The 16,666-nt window shown below is 50.7% G+C and overlaps 1 protein-coding gene across 21 annotated transcripts in view; it reads left to right on the top strand.

The window, feature by feature from the left end:
• The first annotated feature begins 5,860 nt into the window (after positions 1-5,860).
• The window catches only part of PPP3CC (protein phosphatase 3 catalytic subunit gamma), a 112,348-nt gene continuing 101,542 nt past the window's right edge, over positions 5,861-16,666 (top strand). For 4 of the 21 annotated variants that reach the window (XM_089302237.1, XM_089302235.1, XM_089302236.1 and 1 more), the window contains exon 1: positions 6,814-7,276. In XM_089302237.1, coding sequence (XP_089158363.1) covers positions 7,213-7,276 — 64 coding nt within the window. In that variant the 5' untranslated portion in view covers positions 6,814-7,212. Of the gene's footprint in view, positions 6,594-6,638; positions 7,277-16,666 lie in introns of those variants that run through there. The other 17 variants (XR_016211791.1, XR_016211790.1, XM_070047321.2 and 14 more) reach the window with 14 other exon arrangements.

Raw genomic sequence — 16,666 nt, 5'->3', positions numbered from 1 at the left:
ATAACAATATAGTACAAGGAGTCTTCAAAAAGTTCACAAAAATGTTTTTATGAAAAAGCTATGCATGGGCTTCAAAAATGTTTGCATCAAAATAAACGTTATCTTTTAATTCCATTTTTCCATGAAGCTTTTGAAGTGCCCTCATGAGATGTCCTTACAATATGTGTTACTTTTACATTCACACGTGTATGTCATATAAGCTTGGAAATTATATATGATAACTTTTCTATGTGGCTATTTTTATGTCATAAATATTTATTTATTTGGAAGGCAGAGTTACACAGGGAGAGAGGAGAGGCAGAGAGAGAGAGAGGTCTTCCATCCGCTCATTCACTCCCCAATTGACCGCAACAGCTGGAGCTGTGCCAATCCGAAGCCAGGAGCAAGGAGCCAGGAGCTTCTTCTGAGTCTCCCACGCAGGTGCAGGGGCCCAAGGACTTGGGCCATCTTCTGCTTTCCCAGGCCATAGCAGAGAGAGCTGGATCAGAAGTAGAGCAGCCAGGACATGAACCAGCACCATATAGGATGCCGGCACTGCAGGCCAGGGCGTTAACCCACTGCTCCACAGCGCCGGCCCCTCTGGTTTTTAACATCTTCTGCACCTCTCTTACCTGCATTTAACTCAGAGGTTTAATAATTAATGGCTTCATATAATTAGAAACTGGAGCCAGGTCACTTTTATGTAACAGCGGGATGAAGGATTTCCCTTGCTTCTGTTAAATTAAAAGCAGCTGTAATTATTTCTCAGAGGAGCTGGTCACTAATTAAGATTACCTCGTGCTTAGGGAGTTTGGGAAGGCAGTGCACCAAGTCTCACAAGCCCTGCAAGGTGGAAGCCAAGATTGGGAGGAACCAGGAGAAATTCCAGTTAGACATGAATCTGGGTCATTTCAGATGTTTGTGTCCGTTCTGACCAGTGGCACGACACAAAAGGTGTTCGGTCTAACAATTAAAATGCTGGTGAAGGCGCCCGGCTCCCGCGAGAGTGCCTGGGTTTGAATCCCACCTCCTGCTCCTGACTCCAGCTTCCTCGCAATGCAGACTGGGAGGTGGTCATGACGGCCCCATGGAAGACCTGGATCTAACCCCGGCCTGATTCCAGCCACTGGGTTTGACACATGGGTACAGGGACCCCAGCACTTGGGCCATCCTCTGCTGCTTTCCCAGGTGCATTAGCAGGGAGTTAGATTGGAAAGAGGAGCCGCGGGGACTGGAATTGGCACCTACATGAGATGCCGGCGCCATAGGCTGGGGCTTTAACCCACTGTGCCACAGCGCCAGTCCCTCAGAGTACTGTGTTTCAGGTTCACCCCTGTTGCTGAATGTCCTAGTCATCATCTCTTCCATTGGCTGGGCGGTACTCCACTGGGTGGATGTTACTGCTGTTGGGTAGAATTGCTGGGTCACGTGGAAGGTCACATTTGACTTTATAAGAGGCTTCTGCACTGTTCTCCAGAGTTGACATCTCACCCTCCCACTGGTAATGTGTGAGTACTGGGGCTGTTCTCAGCCTTGTCAACACATGGCACTGACAGTCTCCAACTACAGCTACTCTAGTAGGTCAGTGATGTCACAGCTACTCTAGTGAGCCAGTGACATCATAGCTACCCTGGTGGGCTAGTGATGTCATAGCTTCCCTGGTGGGCTAGTGACATCATAGCTACCCTAGTAGGCGAGTGACATCATAGCTACTCTAGTAGGCTAGAGACACCATAGCTACTCTAGTGGGCTAGTGACGTCACAACTGCCCTAATAGTCTAGTGACATCATAGCTGCCCTGGTGGGCTAGTGATGTCATAGTTACCCTGATGGGCTAGTGACATCATAGCTGCCCTAGTAGGTGAGTGACATCATAGCTATTCTAGTAGGCTAGAGACACCATAACTACTATAGTATAACTACTATAGTAGTTAGCTACCCTAGTAGGCTAGTGATGTCACAGCTGCCCTGGTGGGCTAGTGATGTCATAGCTGCCCTGGTTGGCTAGTGACATCATAGTTGCTCTAAAAGGCTAGTGACACCATGGCTACCCTGGTGGGCTAGTGATGTCATAGCTGCCCTAGTAGGTGAGTGACATCATAGCAACCCTGGTGGGCCAGTGATGTCATAGCTACCCTAGTAGGCTAGTGATGTCACAACTGCCCTAGTAGTCTAGTGGCATCATAGCTGCCCTGGTAGGCTAGTGTCATAGCTACTCTGTAGGGCTGGTGATGTCATAGCTGCCCTGGCAGGCTTGTGAAGTCACAGCTGCCCTGGTGGGCTAGTGCAGCTACCCTAGTGGGCTAGTGATGATATAGCTGCCCTAGCAGGCGAGTGACGTCACAGCTGCCCTGGGCTAGTGCAGCTGCCCTAGTAGGCGAGTGACGTCACAGCTGCCCTGGGCTAGTGACATCAGAGCTCAGTGTGGCTTCCTTCGCACTTCCCTGATGACTAACGATGCTCAGAACCTTCAGTGGCCATACACGCACCCTGTTTTGTTGATAGGGTCCAATCCCTTTCCAGGAGAGTTATCACAGTTTACAGTTCTGCCAATAGTGCCACCATTTAAACATGTTTTCCATAAGACGCTGCTTGGGATGCCCACACCCCCCAGTAGAGAGCCTGGTTCGAGTCCTGGTTTTACGTCCCATGCAGCTCCCTGCTAATGATGCACTCCCCGGTGGGCAGCAGATGATGGCTCGACAACCTGGACTTCTATCACCTGCGTGGGGGACTCAGATTGAGTTCCCAGCTTCTGCTTTGGCCTGGCTCACTCGGCCGTTGCACACATTTGGAGAGTGATTCAGCAAATGGACGCTCTCACTGTGTCTATTTGTGCCTTTCAAATAAAATAAACAAAATTAAAAATATTTTCCAGGGGTGGCATTTGGCATAGCGGTTAAGCCTGGGCCACCACGACTCATGTCAGTCACAGTGCCTGGGTTTGGGTCTCAGCTCCAGTCTGGACCCCAGCTTCTTACTAATGGGCACCCTGGAGGCAGCAGATGATGGGTCATGTGGTCAGGCCCCTGCTGCCCACATGAGACCTTGATTGAATTATTGGCTTCTGGCTTTGGCCCAGCTGAACCCCAGCCATTACAGGTATTTAGGGAGTGAACCAGAGGATAGGAGCTCTTTCTGTATGTCTGTCTTCTTTGACAAAGGAAGGAAGAGAAGGAGGGAGAGAGGGGAGGGAAAGTAAGGGAAGGAAGAAGAACCAGTTTTTCCAATTTGCTACGTGAAGAATCATAGCTTGTTCTCATCTGCATTATTTTTAATTAGGTTGAACATTTAAAAATTCTAGGGGCTGGCATGTGGCATAGCCATATGGGAACCGGTTCAAGTCCCGGGTGCTCCACTTCAATCCAGCTCTCTGTTAATGTGCCTGGGAAAGCAAACCTGGACGAAGCTCCTGGCTCCTGGCTTCAGCCTGGCCCAGTCCTGGCCATTGTGGCCATTTGGGGAGTGAACCAGCGAATGGAAGCATTCTCTCTCTCTCTCTCTCTCTCTCTCTCTCTGTATGTGTGTGTGTGTCTCCTTCTCTCTCTCTGTCACTCTGCCATTCAAATACATAAGTTAAAAAAATGAGTTTGAAAACTGAAAGAGGAGCGGCCAGCATAGCAGGTAAAGCTCCAGCCTGTGATGCCAGCATCTCATATGGGTGCCGGTTTGAGTCCCGGCTGCTCCACTTCTGATCCAGCTCCCTGCTAACGCGCCTGGGATGTGTCTCTAATTAATTAATTCAATGTAAAAACAAGGGTTTAGCTTCTGTGTGCCTTTCCCTAGACTCCAGAACCCCTACGTCTCCCACATTGCTGAGTGATCTCAAGGAAAGGCCTTTGGCTTCCTGAAGTCAGTGTGACACCCTCAGCAGCTCCGACACACAGCGTCCAGCTGCGGGCGTGGGTAAAGTCCTTTCCCTCCCAAGGCCTTAGTTTCCGCTTTTGTACAATGAGGATGTGGTTGGTGCTGGGGTGCTCCACCCGGGTCCCCTTCACCAAGCATGGGTGCTGGGCCCTGCTGACAACTCACTGCTGACCCCATGTAGAAGATCACCTTAGGGCCGGCACCGCGGCTCACTAGGCTAATCCTCCGCCTTGCGGCGCCGGCACACCGGGTTCTAGTCCCGGTCGGGGCGCCGGATCCTGTCCCGGTTGCCCCTCTTCCAGGCCAGCTCTCTGCTGTGGCCAGGGAGTGCAGTGGAGGATGGCCCAAGTGCTTGGGCCCTGCACCCCATGGGAGACCAGGAAAAGCACCTGGCTCCTGCCATCGGATCAGCGTGGTGCACCAGCCGCAGCGCGCCGGCCGCGGCGGCCATTGGAGGGTGAACCAACGGCAAAGGAAGACCTTTCTCTCTGTCTCTCTGTCTCTCTCTCTCACTGTCCACTCTGCCTGTCAAAAAAAAAAAAAAAAAAAAAAAAAAAAAAAAAAAAAAAAAAGATCACCTTAGGCTGGACAAGATGCTAGGGGCAAGGGCTGACTACAGGACCTCCGGGCAGAGTAGGGCCAACTTTGTGGTGCGATTGCACGCCACAGCTTGCCAAGGGACCAGGCTGAGCCACAGAAACTCTGCAAACCGGGTTAGCTTTATTTTGACATCAGGTTGTGGCTCCAACTTAGATCCAAAGAGTTCTTTTCCCTCTACTACTATTGAATAAGCTAGCCCTTCACACTGGTTTGGATGTTTTCTTACATTTTCTGTTTGTTTACTCTTAGCTCTCCTATTTAATGTTCTGCCAGATGAATTTTCGCGTCTGACCTTTAGAGATAGGATTTAGTGTCGAGTTCTGATCGCTTCTCCAAGAACTTCCTCAGGATATCTGAGCAATTCTCCCGGGTCGAAGCCTGAAGTCCAGACCCACGAAAGCAAAACTAAATTCCATCTTCCCCCTAAAGGGCTCCTGCTTGTGTCCTGGGGTTACTCCAAAAGGTCTTTGGTCAAAAATCTAAGAGATAAGGCAGGGTCTGATGCCAGTGGACACCCACCAGACTGCCTTGCAATACACAAATCTGTATAATCAGAGATTCAGGCTTAATCCCTGTAATATTTTAGCTAGGAGCTGCCCCATACACTTTTTTCTAGTGTGCAATGAGGTAGCTCCGAGCACGTGCAGTGTGGCTAGTTCAGAAGAGGAACCGAATTATTTAAATGCACGCAGCCCCGTGTGACTACGTATGGGCCACTACAGTAACTGTTAAGACCGGCTTTTCACTATGAACACAGAAGGCTGATTACTAGAGGCTGGGAGGAATGGGGGTGGGGTATATAGGGAATTTGGATTAAAAAAAAAAAAAAAGAACAACCTAGGGAAAGCTGGGCAAGGTTTGTGACTAGGTCAGGGGTACATGGAAACTTCACACAGGTCTGTTCTGTTTGTTTTGTAAACTTAAAGGGTTAAAATGACATGGTTTGCCCATAACCAGCACAGATAGGGGTACTTCAAAAAGTTCGTGGAACAATGGGATGAAATGGCACAGGTTTTTTTTTTTTTTGAAATCCACGCACTCTTTCTTCCTTGGGCATCGCTTTTCATGTTCACTGGCATGGCTGAAGTCAGGTACTGTATCTACACTCAGTGAGGGGGGACAGTCTGTATCCATTCCAGGCCTACATTTAAGGAGGGATGGGTCAGCTTCCAGCCGGAGGTGACCACTGCCTCCTGAGTCCCTGCAGGGACAAGCCCCCACCCCCACCCTTCAAGTCGGGGCAGGTGCGGTGCCGCCGCGTCGGGGCGCAGCGGGGACCCCGCAGGCCACACTCAGGGCCCTGGAGAGGGCCTGGCCCGCGGGTCCCAGGAGCCGACACCTCGCCCTTCTCTTGGGAGACTGGAAGTAGGATGGACGCCAACGTTCCCCTCACTCTTCCCAGAGACACGCACCAAATCGGGAAAATTAAATGGGGCGCTTAACCGTTTGTGGCCCGGGCCGGGGTGGCGGGGCGGATAACTCGCAGGGCCCCGCGGGTGCGAGGCCTGGCGTGGGGCCCGCGTGGGCCCGCCGTGCGCACGGGCGGCGAGGAACGGCCGGCCGGGCCTCAAGATGGCCGCGCCTCCCGCGCACGGCCGAGCGGCGGCGTGCGGGCCTGCAGGCCCGGGCGTGGCAGGTGGCAGCCGGGAGGGAAGCCGCCGGCCGCGGGGAGACGAGGCTGAGGAACCGAGAGGGGGCCCGGCGCCGGCGGGGAGCCACGCGGCGCGCGTGCGCGGGGCGAGTCGCGCGCTCCCCGGCCTCCCGGGAAACCCAAATCCGGCTCCGCGGCTGCCAGGGGCGAGGCCGGTGGCCGCGGGGCCGCGCGCAGGGCCGCGCGCAGCCGCGGTGGCCGTCGCTCGCGACCCGGGGCTGCCCGCCGCAGCCGCTGGCGCCTGGGCAGGGAGCGGCCGCTGGGCCCCGCGTCCTGTGGGTGCAGTCGGAAGCCGGGCGCCCGGGCGTGTGGGCCGCGCCGAGGAGCCGGGGCCGGGCCGGGCAGCGCTGGCCGGCGCTCGGGGCAGCGGACGCTGACGAAGGCGGCGGCCGAGGCGGAGGCGCACGTCCCGCCGTGGCCCGGAGCCGGCAGGAGGCCGAGGGGACCATGTCCGGGAGGCGCTTCCAACTCTCCACCACCGAGCGCGTCATCAAAGGTGCGGGGACGGGGCGGAGGGGCGCCGGGGCGTTCGCCGAGGTGGGGGGCTTCTCCCCCATCACCCCGAGTCTTCATACTCAAGAGACGGTTCCCTCCTCGTGGGCTGCTGTCCGGGGGAGCCGCCGGGATGCGGGGCCAGGGCGTTAGCCGAGTCCTCCCAGGTGGAGCTTTCTGGAGCCCCCAACCCTTTGTAGGACACACAGCCGTGTACCATCGCCGCCAAGTCTCCGCCAATTTGAAGAGGAACTTAAGGCGCGCCCCGGCGACCGGCAGGTCCGTTTCGTGATGCTCGGACGGGGCGTGCAGGGCGCTTCTTCCTTGCTCTGGGTCTTGGGTTTCCCCCGTGGCTGCAGAGACTCGGGCGGGCACGTCCACCTGTGCTCCATTTTTGTTGTTTTTGGAGCCGGAGCCGAGTGCTGCTCTCTCGGGCGTGCGGGGTTTTGTGTCTGCCCTTAGACAAACGCGACCGGTTCGACACAGCCACCGATTTCCAGTGTGCTGCCCTGAGACCCAAGCACGCTCTGCCGTGTGCAGAGTTTGCACAGTCGCTTCGGAAGTACTTGTTTTTTAACGAGGGCTATATTTAGCCTAAGTAGCCTGTGGGAGAGGTTAGTGCTATGATGGAGAAAACTCTGCAAATATTCTTTTCATTTTGGCAATCGCGGGAGAATGGAAGTGAAGGTTGGTAACAATAATACATTTGGTTTTTGAAAGGAGAAAGTTTGGGGAGGGGCAAGAATTTTAGTGTAATTTAGACCCCCCCACCTCTAAAAACATCAGAAAATTTGATTATCTGCGCTCTGAGATAATGACTTTAATGTTATTTTAAAGACTTAACCCACTCAGCATTTAGGGACTTAAGTGAATTTTTCATGGAACTGTCATCTGTTTAACAGCTAAATTATTTTGACCGTCTTAAAATGTCTTCATGGTATGTTACCAGGAAGACGCATCTGACTAACCATAGATTCAGAATAGACTAACCACAACCTTTTTGATGTGTCAAGGTCATCGCCGTGTACATTCGTTTCTTTGTACGGTGCGGGTAATATGGCTGGAGCAGCACACGGTGTAGGGTGTTGGCAGTTCCCGCCTATCCCAAGATGACTCCTCAAGGCCGTCTGGTTTTAGTTCATATCTCCAGTATTGTCCTCTGTCAACATATGCCCTTCCTGCCCTCTGATCTGCCACTTCTAAGCTGAGTAGCAGGGAAACCTGTGTGTGGAGTCAGGATCAACAGGATCTGAGTGAGGCGTGGCGGAGCCCTCCCGCCGTGGGGAGTCTGCAAGTCTGATCAGCGCCTGCCCTGTCACTTTCACCACAAGGTGCCCGAGGATCTAAAGGAAGTTTTAGATGATGCTTTCAGACCCTTAAAGTAAAATAAAACAACGGTGAAAACACAAGAACTGGTTTATTGCTAGCATCCTCAGAGTTACGTGGACACTGCCTCTATTCTGCATGGTGCGTCTCTGTTCTTTAGCACAATCATAAACTATTGCACGCTGAACTTTGAAGACCACTCTTAAATAAAGGAAACAATGACTGGGTTTATCTCGTCTGTAAGAACGTTAGCATGAGAACTTGACCATAGCACGTAGCATAAGCATATCTTTAGTGTAAGCAAGTGAGCGTATAGCATGTGCGGTTAATCGGTATCTTAATGCTGTTTCCTTCCCCCCTGGGTTTTCCAGAGTTTGAAGTAGTTGAAGTTAGTTTCTTTTAAGAAAAGAAGGTCTCATTGTAATTTTTTTTTAAGATTTACTTATTTATTTGAAAGGCAGAGTTAGAGAGAGGCAGAGGCAGAGAGAGAAAAAGGTCTTCCATCCACTGGTTCACTCCCCAGATGGCCGCAATGGCCGGAGCTGCCCTGATCCGAAGCCAGGAACTTCTTCTGGGTCTCCCACGCGGGTGCAGGGGCCCAAGGACTTGGGCCATCCTCCACTGCTTTCCCAGGCCATAGCAGAGAGCTGGATTGGAAGAGGAGCAGCCATGACTTGAACCGGCGCCCATTTGGGATGCTGGCACTGAAGGGCGGCGGCTTTACCGGCTACGCCAGCCCCGTCATTGTATTTTGTAGCGAGGGTCCATTGTGCTGGGGACTGAACCCCGGTCTCCTGCTGTCTGGTGCTGACCAGAATTGTCCATGCGTGTGTTTGCAGTTTGTAAGGCTTCTTCAGATGTGATGCCACACCCCAGTTATTTTTGTTTTTTCGTTTCCTGTTAACTTTAAAGTCTGCTTAATTGTTTTGTTTGCGCTAATCTTGGAGCAGAGTGGACAGATGGGAGGGATTTGTACTTTAAGTGTGGGCTGGTTGCAGGTCTCCTAAACAGAAGGAGGATTGGACTGGGAGACAACCTAGGTGTTCCCTCTGATTGTGGGTCTTCTTTGCTACCAGGCCTGTGTATGTGTGTGTGTGTGTGTGTGTGTGTGTATGTTTTAAGATTTATTTATTTATTTGAAAGAGTTACACAGAGAGAGGAGAGGCAGAGAGAGAGAGAGAGAGAGAGGTCTTCCATCGTTGGTTCACTCTCCAGTTGGCCACAACAGCTGGAGCTGCACCAATCCAAAGCCAGAAGCCAGGAGCTTCCTTTGGGTCTCCCAGGCGGATGCAGGGGCCCAAGGACTTAGGCCATCTTCTGCTGCTTTCCCAGGCCACAGCAGAGAGCTGGATCAGAAGAGGAGCAGCAGGGACTCGAACTGGCGCTCATATGGGGTGCCGGCACTGCAGGCAGCGGCTTTACCTGCAATGCCACAGCACCAGCCCTGATTTCGCTCATTTTCAAATGTGTTGGAAGTCACCTGCAGTGTACTTTCACTTGTGCTCATTCGTTTCCCCTTTGCTTTGAAAGTGACATCTCTGGGGCTGGCACTGTGACGTAGAAGGTTAAGCCTCTGCCTGCAGCGCTGGCATCTATGTGGGCGCCAGTTCAAGTCCTGGCTGCTCCACTTCCAGTCCAGCTCCCGCTAATGCATCTGCGAAAAGCAGTGGAAGATGGCCAAGTGCTTGGATCCCTACACCGACGTAGGAGACCCAGATGAAGCTCGTGGCTCCTGGCTTTGGCCTGGCCTAGCCCCGGCCTTTGTGGCCGTTTGGGGAGTGAATGACGGAAGCTCACTCTCTCTCTCCTTCTCTCTCTGTATCTCTGCATTTCAAATAAATAAATTAAATCTTTAAAGAAAAAGAAAACCAAAACGCCATTTCTGGGAGGCTCTAGAGCCTGGTGTGTGTGGGGGGGTGGGGTGGGGTCACTGCTGCTACCTGGACCTGAGGAATAGAAACTCAAGTATGCACTGTGAAATCCTTTCAGCTTGATCCCACCCCAGGTCCCAAGCTTCTTTTCCTGTTTGAAGGATTTTCTCTTTGACAGTGATGTTTATAAAATCGAATTATCGTCTGGACTGAATCTTTCCAGAAACGAGAAGGCAGTTTTGATAGGAGTGACATGGCGGTTCAGTGGTGTTTAGCAGAAGTCACCCTTCTTTTCAACAAGATGCTGACACATTTTGCCCATGCTCCTGGAATTGACATACATTGTGGTAACCTGTGTCGTGGTGCAGCCACGCCAGCATCCCATGTCGAAGCACCAGTTTGAGTCCCGACTGCTCCACTTCCCATCCAGCTCCCTGCTGACACACCTGGGAAAGCAGCAGAAGATGGCCTAAGTCCTTGGGCCCAGCCACCCGTGTGGGAGACCCGGCTGGAGTTCCTGTCTCCTGGCTTCAGCCTGGTCCTGCTGTTGGGTTCATTTGGGGGGTGAAAAGGCAGATGGGAGAGCTCCCTTTCTCTCTGCCTTTTGAATAAATAAACAAAGCTTTTAAAAGTGTATTGTATATTCATAGAACTACCATGCCATTCGTAGCACAGATGGGAGACTACTGGTCCATTCATATCCTGGTGCAAGGGGTGGGCGTTGTGGTGTAATGGGTTAATCGTTGCTTGGGACGCCTGCCTGGTGTACGTCAGAGCGTTGGCTCAAGTCTTGGCTGCTCCCTGTTGGATTCAGCTTCCCGCTAATGTGCCTGAGAGGCAGCAGATGGTGGCTTGGGCCCTTGCCACCCATGTGGGAGGCCTGGATAGAGGTTGACCTGGCTTAGCTTAGTCTGGCTGTTACAGGCAATTGGGGAGTGAACCAATGTATGGAAGATCTCTCTGTCTCTCGCTCGCTCTCTCTCGCTCTCTCTCTCTCTCTGTCACTCTGCTTTTCAAGTAAATGAAAAAAAAAAGCATTTAGAGAAAGATTTTAACATCAGTGTGGACAAAAATCGCTCTTTCCTCAAGTATGCTCTGAGTCTCATTTCAGCCTTTGGTAGCTGAACAAGGTTTCCCAGGGTGCACATCAGCAGGAGGCTGGAACTAGGAGGGAGTGGAGGCTCGAACCCAGGCCCTCCAGTGGGGAGTGTGCAGGTCTCATGTATACCCACCCCTCTTGCCACCCCCTCTCTTTTTTGTATCATGGGAATGGATTTACTGAGGGTTTGTAAAAGATTTTTTCTTTCAAATATACCTTCACTCTGCCAGTTACAACATTTGAAAGGCAGAAGAAAACAAAGGCTTTGTATTCCTTCCCTCTGAAAACAACTGCTTTTAATACTTTTTAAAAAATATTTATTTATTTATTTGAAAGGCAGAGAGAGAGGGAGGGAGGAAGGGGGGAGAGAGAGAGAGAGAGAGAGAGAGAGAGAGAGAGTTGAGAGTAAGTTTTCCCTCTGCTGGTTCACTCCCCAAATTGCTGCAACAGCCGGAGCTGGGCCAGGCAGAAGCCAGGAGCCAGGATCTTCATCCACATCACCCTTGTGGGTGCCGGGGCCCGAGCACTTGGGCCATCTTCCACTGCTTTCCTAGGCGCATTAACAGGCACTGGGTCAGAAGTGAAGCTGTTGGGACTCCAGCCAGTGCCCATGTGGGGTGCTGATGGAGTAGGCAGTGCCTTAACCCGCTGTGCCACAACCCTGGCCGCTTAAATACTTTTGTGTATGTCCATCTGATGGCATATTTTGAATTCAAAGAAAAGTGGCTTTTTCACACATGTTAAAGCTTTTATTATGCAAACATTTCATTCTGTTTTAACATGAATATTGTAATTTAATCTGAATTCTTCCATGAAGGTTTCCGTCAGTACAAAAATGGTTTAAGTGCTTATGTCCGTATTATTTTGTTCTTCGCATTTTCAGTGGGGCACGGGCCCAGCAGCTGATACAGTAGCAGTCCGGAAGGAACGGCACTTCACTGTGGCTGTCTCACAGTGTGTCTGTGGGACTCAGCCACGTGTCGGTGTGACGTGTGCTGGGTTCACTGTGGTCATTAGCGAGTGCCGTGCCCCTGACATGCCGGAAGGCGGTGCCTTTCGCCATCCGTTCCTCTGAGCGGGGGTCTCAGACCGCTGAAGGACGTCTTAATTTGAACAGCTATTTTTTGAACAGAGGTAGGGTGTTCTTTTTCACCTGTGTGTTCCTGGTTGTGATCAAAGCTGTATTTTTATCAGACATTTGATAATAAGGCTTTTGTCTGTAAAGTAGATGCTGTCACATTTTACGCACTGTAAAAAGTTAAACAAAACTTGGGGAGTGGGCATTTAGCCAGCAGCTAAGACCCTTGCATCAGGGTGCGCAGGTCCTGGGAAGCAGTGGTGGCGCAAATGACTGGGTCGGTGCTACCCAGGAGGGACCCTGGATTGTCCAGGCTGGCATCTGGGGGCCTTCGGGAAGTGAACTGGCTGGTGGAGCTCCTGTATCTGTCTCTCACATTAAAAAAAAAAAAGTTATTGATCATTTGAGAGGAAAAATGCCAAAGTTTCATTACTGAAAGAACTAAAGGCCTTTTCCTAAGCTGTATTTGATAATAGGATTAGACTCTCCTTCCATGAAGGTGACATGTTTTTGAAAAAGCTGATTTTTAGACATATATTTGTACCTATGAGAGACAAAATTATTCAGCTAATACTGGTATTTGTAGTTATCCTGGAGCTTTGCTGATACTGAATTACCAAATGACTGGTGGACCTAAGGGTATCTTACAGTCTTCTGGTGGAATCCTTCATAGAATCTAGTATTCTCTTTTAAAGTCTTAATGTTGAAATGTAGCTGCACTTTATTTTAAATTTTTAAAACTTTCTTTTTTTAGATCCACTTATTATTTTCTAAAAAGAGTTATTTGTTTATTTGAAAAGCAGAGTTACAGAGAGAGAGGAGAGGTCTTCCATCCTCTGGTTCACTCCCCAAATGGCCACAACAGCCAGGGCTGGGCCAAGCCGAAGCCAGGAGCCAGGAGCTTTGTCCAGGTCTCCCATGTGGGTACAGGGGCCCAAGCTAGATTATTCTGATGGCAGTATGTTTAAAAAGAACCCAAAATTGGGCTGGTGCTGTGACATAGTAGGTTAGGCGTCCACCTGTGGTGCTGGTATCCCATATGGGTGCCGGTTCATGTCCCGGGTGCTCCTCTTCCGATCCAGTTCTCTGCTATGACTTAGGAAATCAGTGGAGGATGGCCCAAGTACTTGGGCCACTTCCCCCACATAGGAGACTGGAAGAAGGTCCTGACTCCTGGCTTTGGATCTGTGCAGCTCCAGCCATTGCAGCCATCTGGGGAGTGAACCAGTGGATGGAAGACCTCTCTCTCTCTCTGTCTCTCCCTCTTTCTGTGACTCTGCCTCTCAAATAAATAAATAACAATAATAAAAAAGAACCCAAAATGAATAGGCCTAGAAACCTCCAAAATTATAGAAAACCCAAGCATCACTCGTATCAGTGGTGTAGAAAGTAAGGTGGCCAGGAGAGACCGAAGGAAGAAAAAGGTACTAGGTGTATTAAAAGCACTGAGGTTAGCGTGAAGAAAGCATTTTCCAATTGGGTTTCCCACTCGTGTTAATTGCACCGCTCAGCCATTTAGTCACTGGCTCAGATGATGGGCCTGGGAGTCAGGCCAGACTCGGGCTTCTCCCTTTGGTTGCACATCCAGTCCTACCGAGGTGAACACTGTGGACCTTGGCTTCTCCGTTAGCTTCTTCCCATGCCCCTCTCTCGCCTCTGGCTTGTACTAGGGCAGTGGGGCTCTTGCTGGGTGGCTAAGCTACTCTCAGGGCCGCCAACATGACCTGCTGAAGTGCTCTTGCTGTATTTAATAGTTTTACTCTGTGTTGATCGACAATAATTGCGCGTATTTCTGGGGTACATCGTGGTGTTTTGTGTAGTGAAGACATCATGGTGTTTAGCGTACTCCTCACCTCGGACATTTATCATCCCTTGTGGGGAGGAATTCGGAGTGGCTCCTCCAGTTCTGGAATGCACAGTGCGGCACGGTCAGCTGGACTCGCCTCGCGTGCAGCAGACGCACTGTTCTTACTGCTCCACTGTCTCCCCCGCTCACTCCCCATCCACTCTCTAGTTCTGGGAACCACTGTTCTAATCTCTGCTTCTGCTTTTCTTTTTAAATTTATGAATCGTGTATTTCTGAAATTTCCTAGTTAGTAAACAGCAGTCGGCCGTGAGTGATGTACTTCAGCTTTTAAAAGATTGCACACATGGGTGCGATCATATTGTAGTTGTCTTTCTGTGCCTGGCTTATTATGCTTAACGAATGTCCCCTCAACTTATCCGTGTGGTTGCAGGTAGCAGGATTTCATTCTTCCTTGTGCTGAATAGTATTCCATTATGTGTATCTACCACATTGGCTTTAGTCATGACACTTGCTGGCTTCCACATCTTGGCTGCTGTGAAAACACTGCTTTGGTAAGCACGGACCTGTACATATCTCTCTGACGTGGTCATTTCACTTCTTTTAGGTAGATACTCAGTAACGGGATTGCTTGATCGTGTGATGGTTCTATTTTTAGTCTGAGGAGCCTGCATACTATTTTCCATAACTGATGTACTAATTTACCACCACTGCATGTGTGGGTGCCCATTTCTTGACATCCATGCTAGCATTTATTTTTTTTATAATAGCCATTCTAATTGGGGTGAGGTTATAGCTCGTTACATTTTTAAAATTCTTTGAAATAGTTATTTATTTTTATTTGGAATAGTGAGAAGAAAGGAGAGAGACAGACACAGAGATCTTCCATCTGCTAGTTCACTCCCCAAATGCTCACAACAGCCAGGATTAGGCCAGGCCAAAGCCAGGAGGCTGGAACTCCGTCTAAGTCTTTTATGGGGGTGGCAGAGAGCCAAGTACTTGAGGTATGACTGCTGCTTCCCAGGGTGCACATTAGCAGGAAGCTGGCACTAGAAGCAGAGCTGGGACTTGAACCCAGGCCCTCCAGTGGGGAGTGTGGAGGTCTCGGGCAGTGTCTTCGTTACAGTACTGCGTGCCTATACCACATTTCATAATCAGATCTTGTGCCCATTTTAAAATCTGATTTTTTTTGCTATTGAACTGTGTGGTCCTTTTGTATTCTGCATAGTAGCGCCCTTTTGGATGCGTTGTTGGCAAATACTGCCTCACATTCTGCAGGTTGTCTCTGTCGACTGTTTCCATTTTGTGCAGAATGAAAACCCTTCAGGAACACTTCGTGCCTGTGGGACTGAACTCTGATGTTGCTGATGAACGGTACCTGCATACGGAGCCTTTCTACCTGCATACGGAGCCTTTCTAACCTCACGTTCCACTTCCCCAGCCTGCCTTGCTGCCACCTTAGTCCCCAGGATGCTTTGTATCCTCGAACGGGCTCTTTGCATTACTTCCCTGTAGACTCCTGCCCCTCCACATCATTTTTTTTTTTTTCAAAAAGGCAGTTATTGAGACAGAGAGAGATATTCCATCCTCTGGTTCACTCCCTAAATGGCCCCAAGAGCCATGCTGAAGCCAGGAGCCTAGAACTCCATCCAGATCTCCCGTGTGAGTGCAGGGGCCCAAGCACCTGGACCACAGCAGAAGACTGCTGCTTTCCCAGTGGCACTGGCAGGGAGCTGGATCAGAAGTGGAGCAGCTGGGACTCAAACCCGAGATTGCATGATGGGATGTCAGCATTGTAGGCAGTGGCTTTAACTGTTGTGCCGCAGTGCCAAGCCCCATGATGTTTATTTGAAAGTCATAGAGTTACAGAAAGTTAAGGGTTACAGAAAGGGAGACACACACACACACACACACACACACACACACACACAGAGAGAGAGAGAGCTTTTATCCGCTGGTTCCCTCCTCAGATGGCCACAATGGCCAAGCTGAAGCTAGGAGAAACATTCACATCTCCCACGTGGATGGCAGGGGCCCAAACACCTGGGCCATCTGCTGCTTTTCCCTGTGCATTAGCAGGGAGCTGGGTCACAAGAGGAACGGCTGGGACACCAACAGGCACCCACATGGGATGCTGGCACTGCAGGCAGTAGCTTTACCCACTCCACTACAACTCCGGCCCCTGTCTCTCCCCATCTTTACTAGCCCTTACGGATTTTCTAAGCTGCGGCCGAGAGCCAGGTGTTTGGCTAGTGGCTAAGGTGCGGGTCAGGACACCTGCATCCTGTGTTGGAGTACTGGGCTTGATTCCTGCTTCTGGCTCCTGATTCTAGCTTCTGATAATGCAGACTTTGGGAGGCAGCAGTGATGGCTTAAGGACTTGGGTCCCTGTCACCCACGTGGGAGCTCTGGGTTGAGTTCCTGGGTCTCAACTTTGGCCTGGCTCGGCTCTGGCTGTTGCAGGCAATTGGAGAGTGAACCAGCAGATAGGAACTCTCACTCTGTCTGTAGATGATGGATAGATAAATGAATTTTTAAAAAATGATATAGCCAACAGGACATGGAGAGGCTGCTTCTCCTTTGCTAAGAGGCTTTAGACAACAGTGTTTCTCGGATGTAAGCTTCACAGACATACCTGGATTCAGATTCTTTTTTTTTTTTTTTTTTTGACAGGCAGAGTTAGAGAGAAAAACAGAGAGAAAGGTCTTCCTTCTGTTGGTTCACCCCCAAAATGGCCGCTAGAGCTGGTGTGCTGCACTGATCTGAAGCCAGGAACCAGGTGCTTCCTCTTGGTCTCCCATGGGGTGCAGGGCCCAAGCACTTGGGCCATCCTCCACTGCCTTCCCGGGCCACAGCAGAGAGCTGGACTGGAAGAGGAGCAATCAGGACAGAATCCGGC

Source organism: Oryctolagus cuniculus, chromosome 8 (genome assembly GCF_051225735.1).
Source record: "Oryctolagus cuniculus isolate XC-2025 breed Fujian yellow rabbit chromosome 8, ASM5122573v1, whole genome shotgun sequence".
NCBI classification, from domain to species: domain Eukaryota; kingdom Metazoa; phylum Chordata; class Mammalia; order Lagomorpha; family Leporidae; genus Oryctolagus; species Oryctolagus cuniculus.
This window is presented reverse-complemented; position numbering and strand designations above follow the sequence as displayed.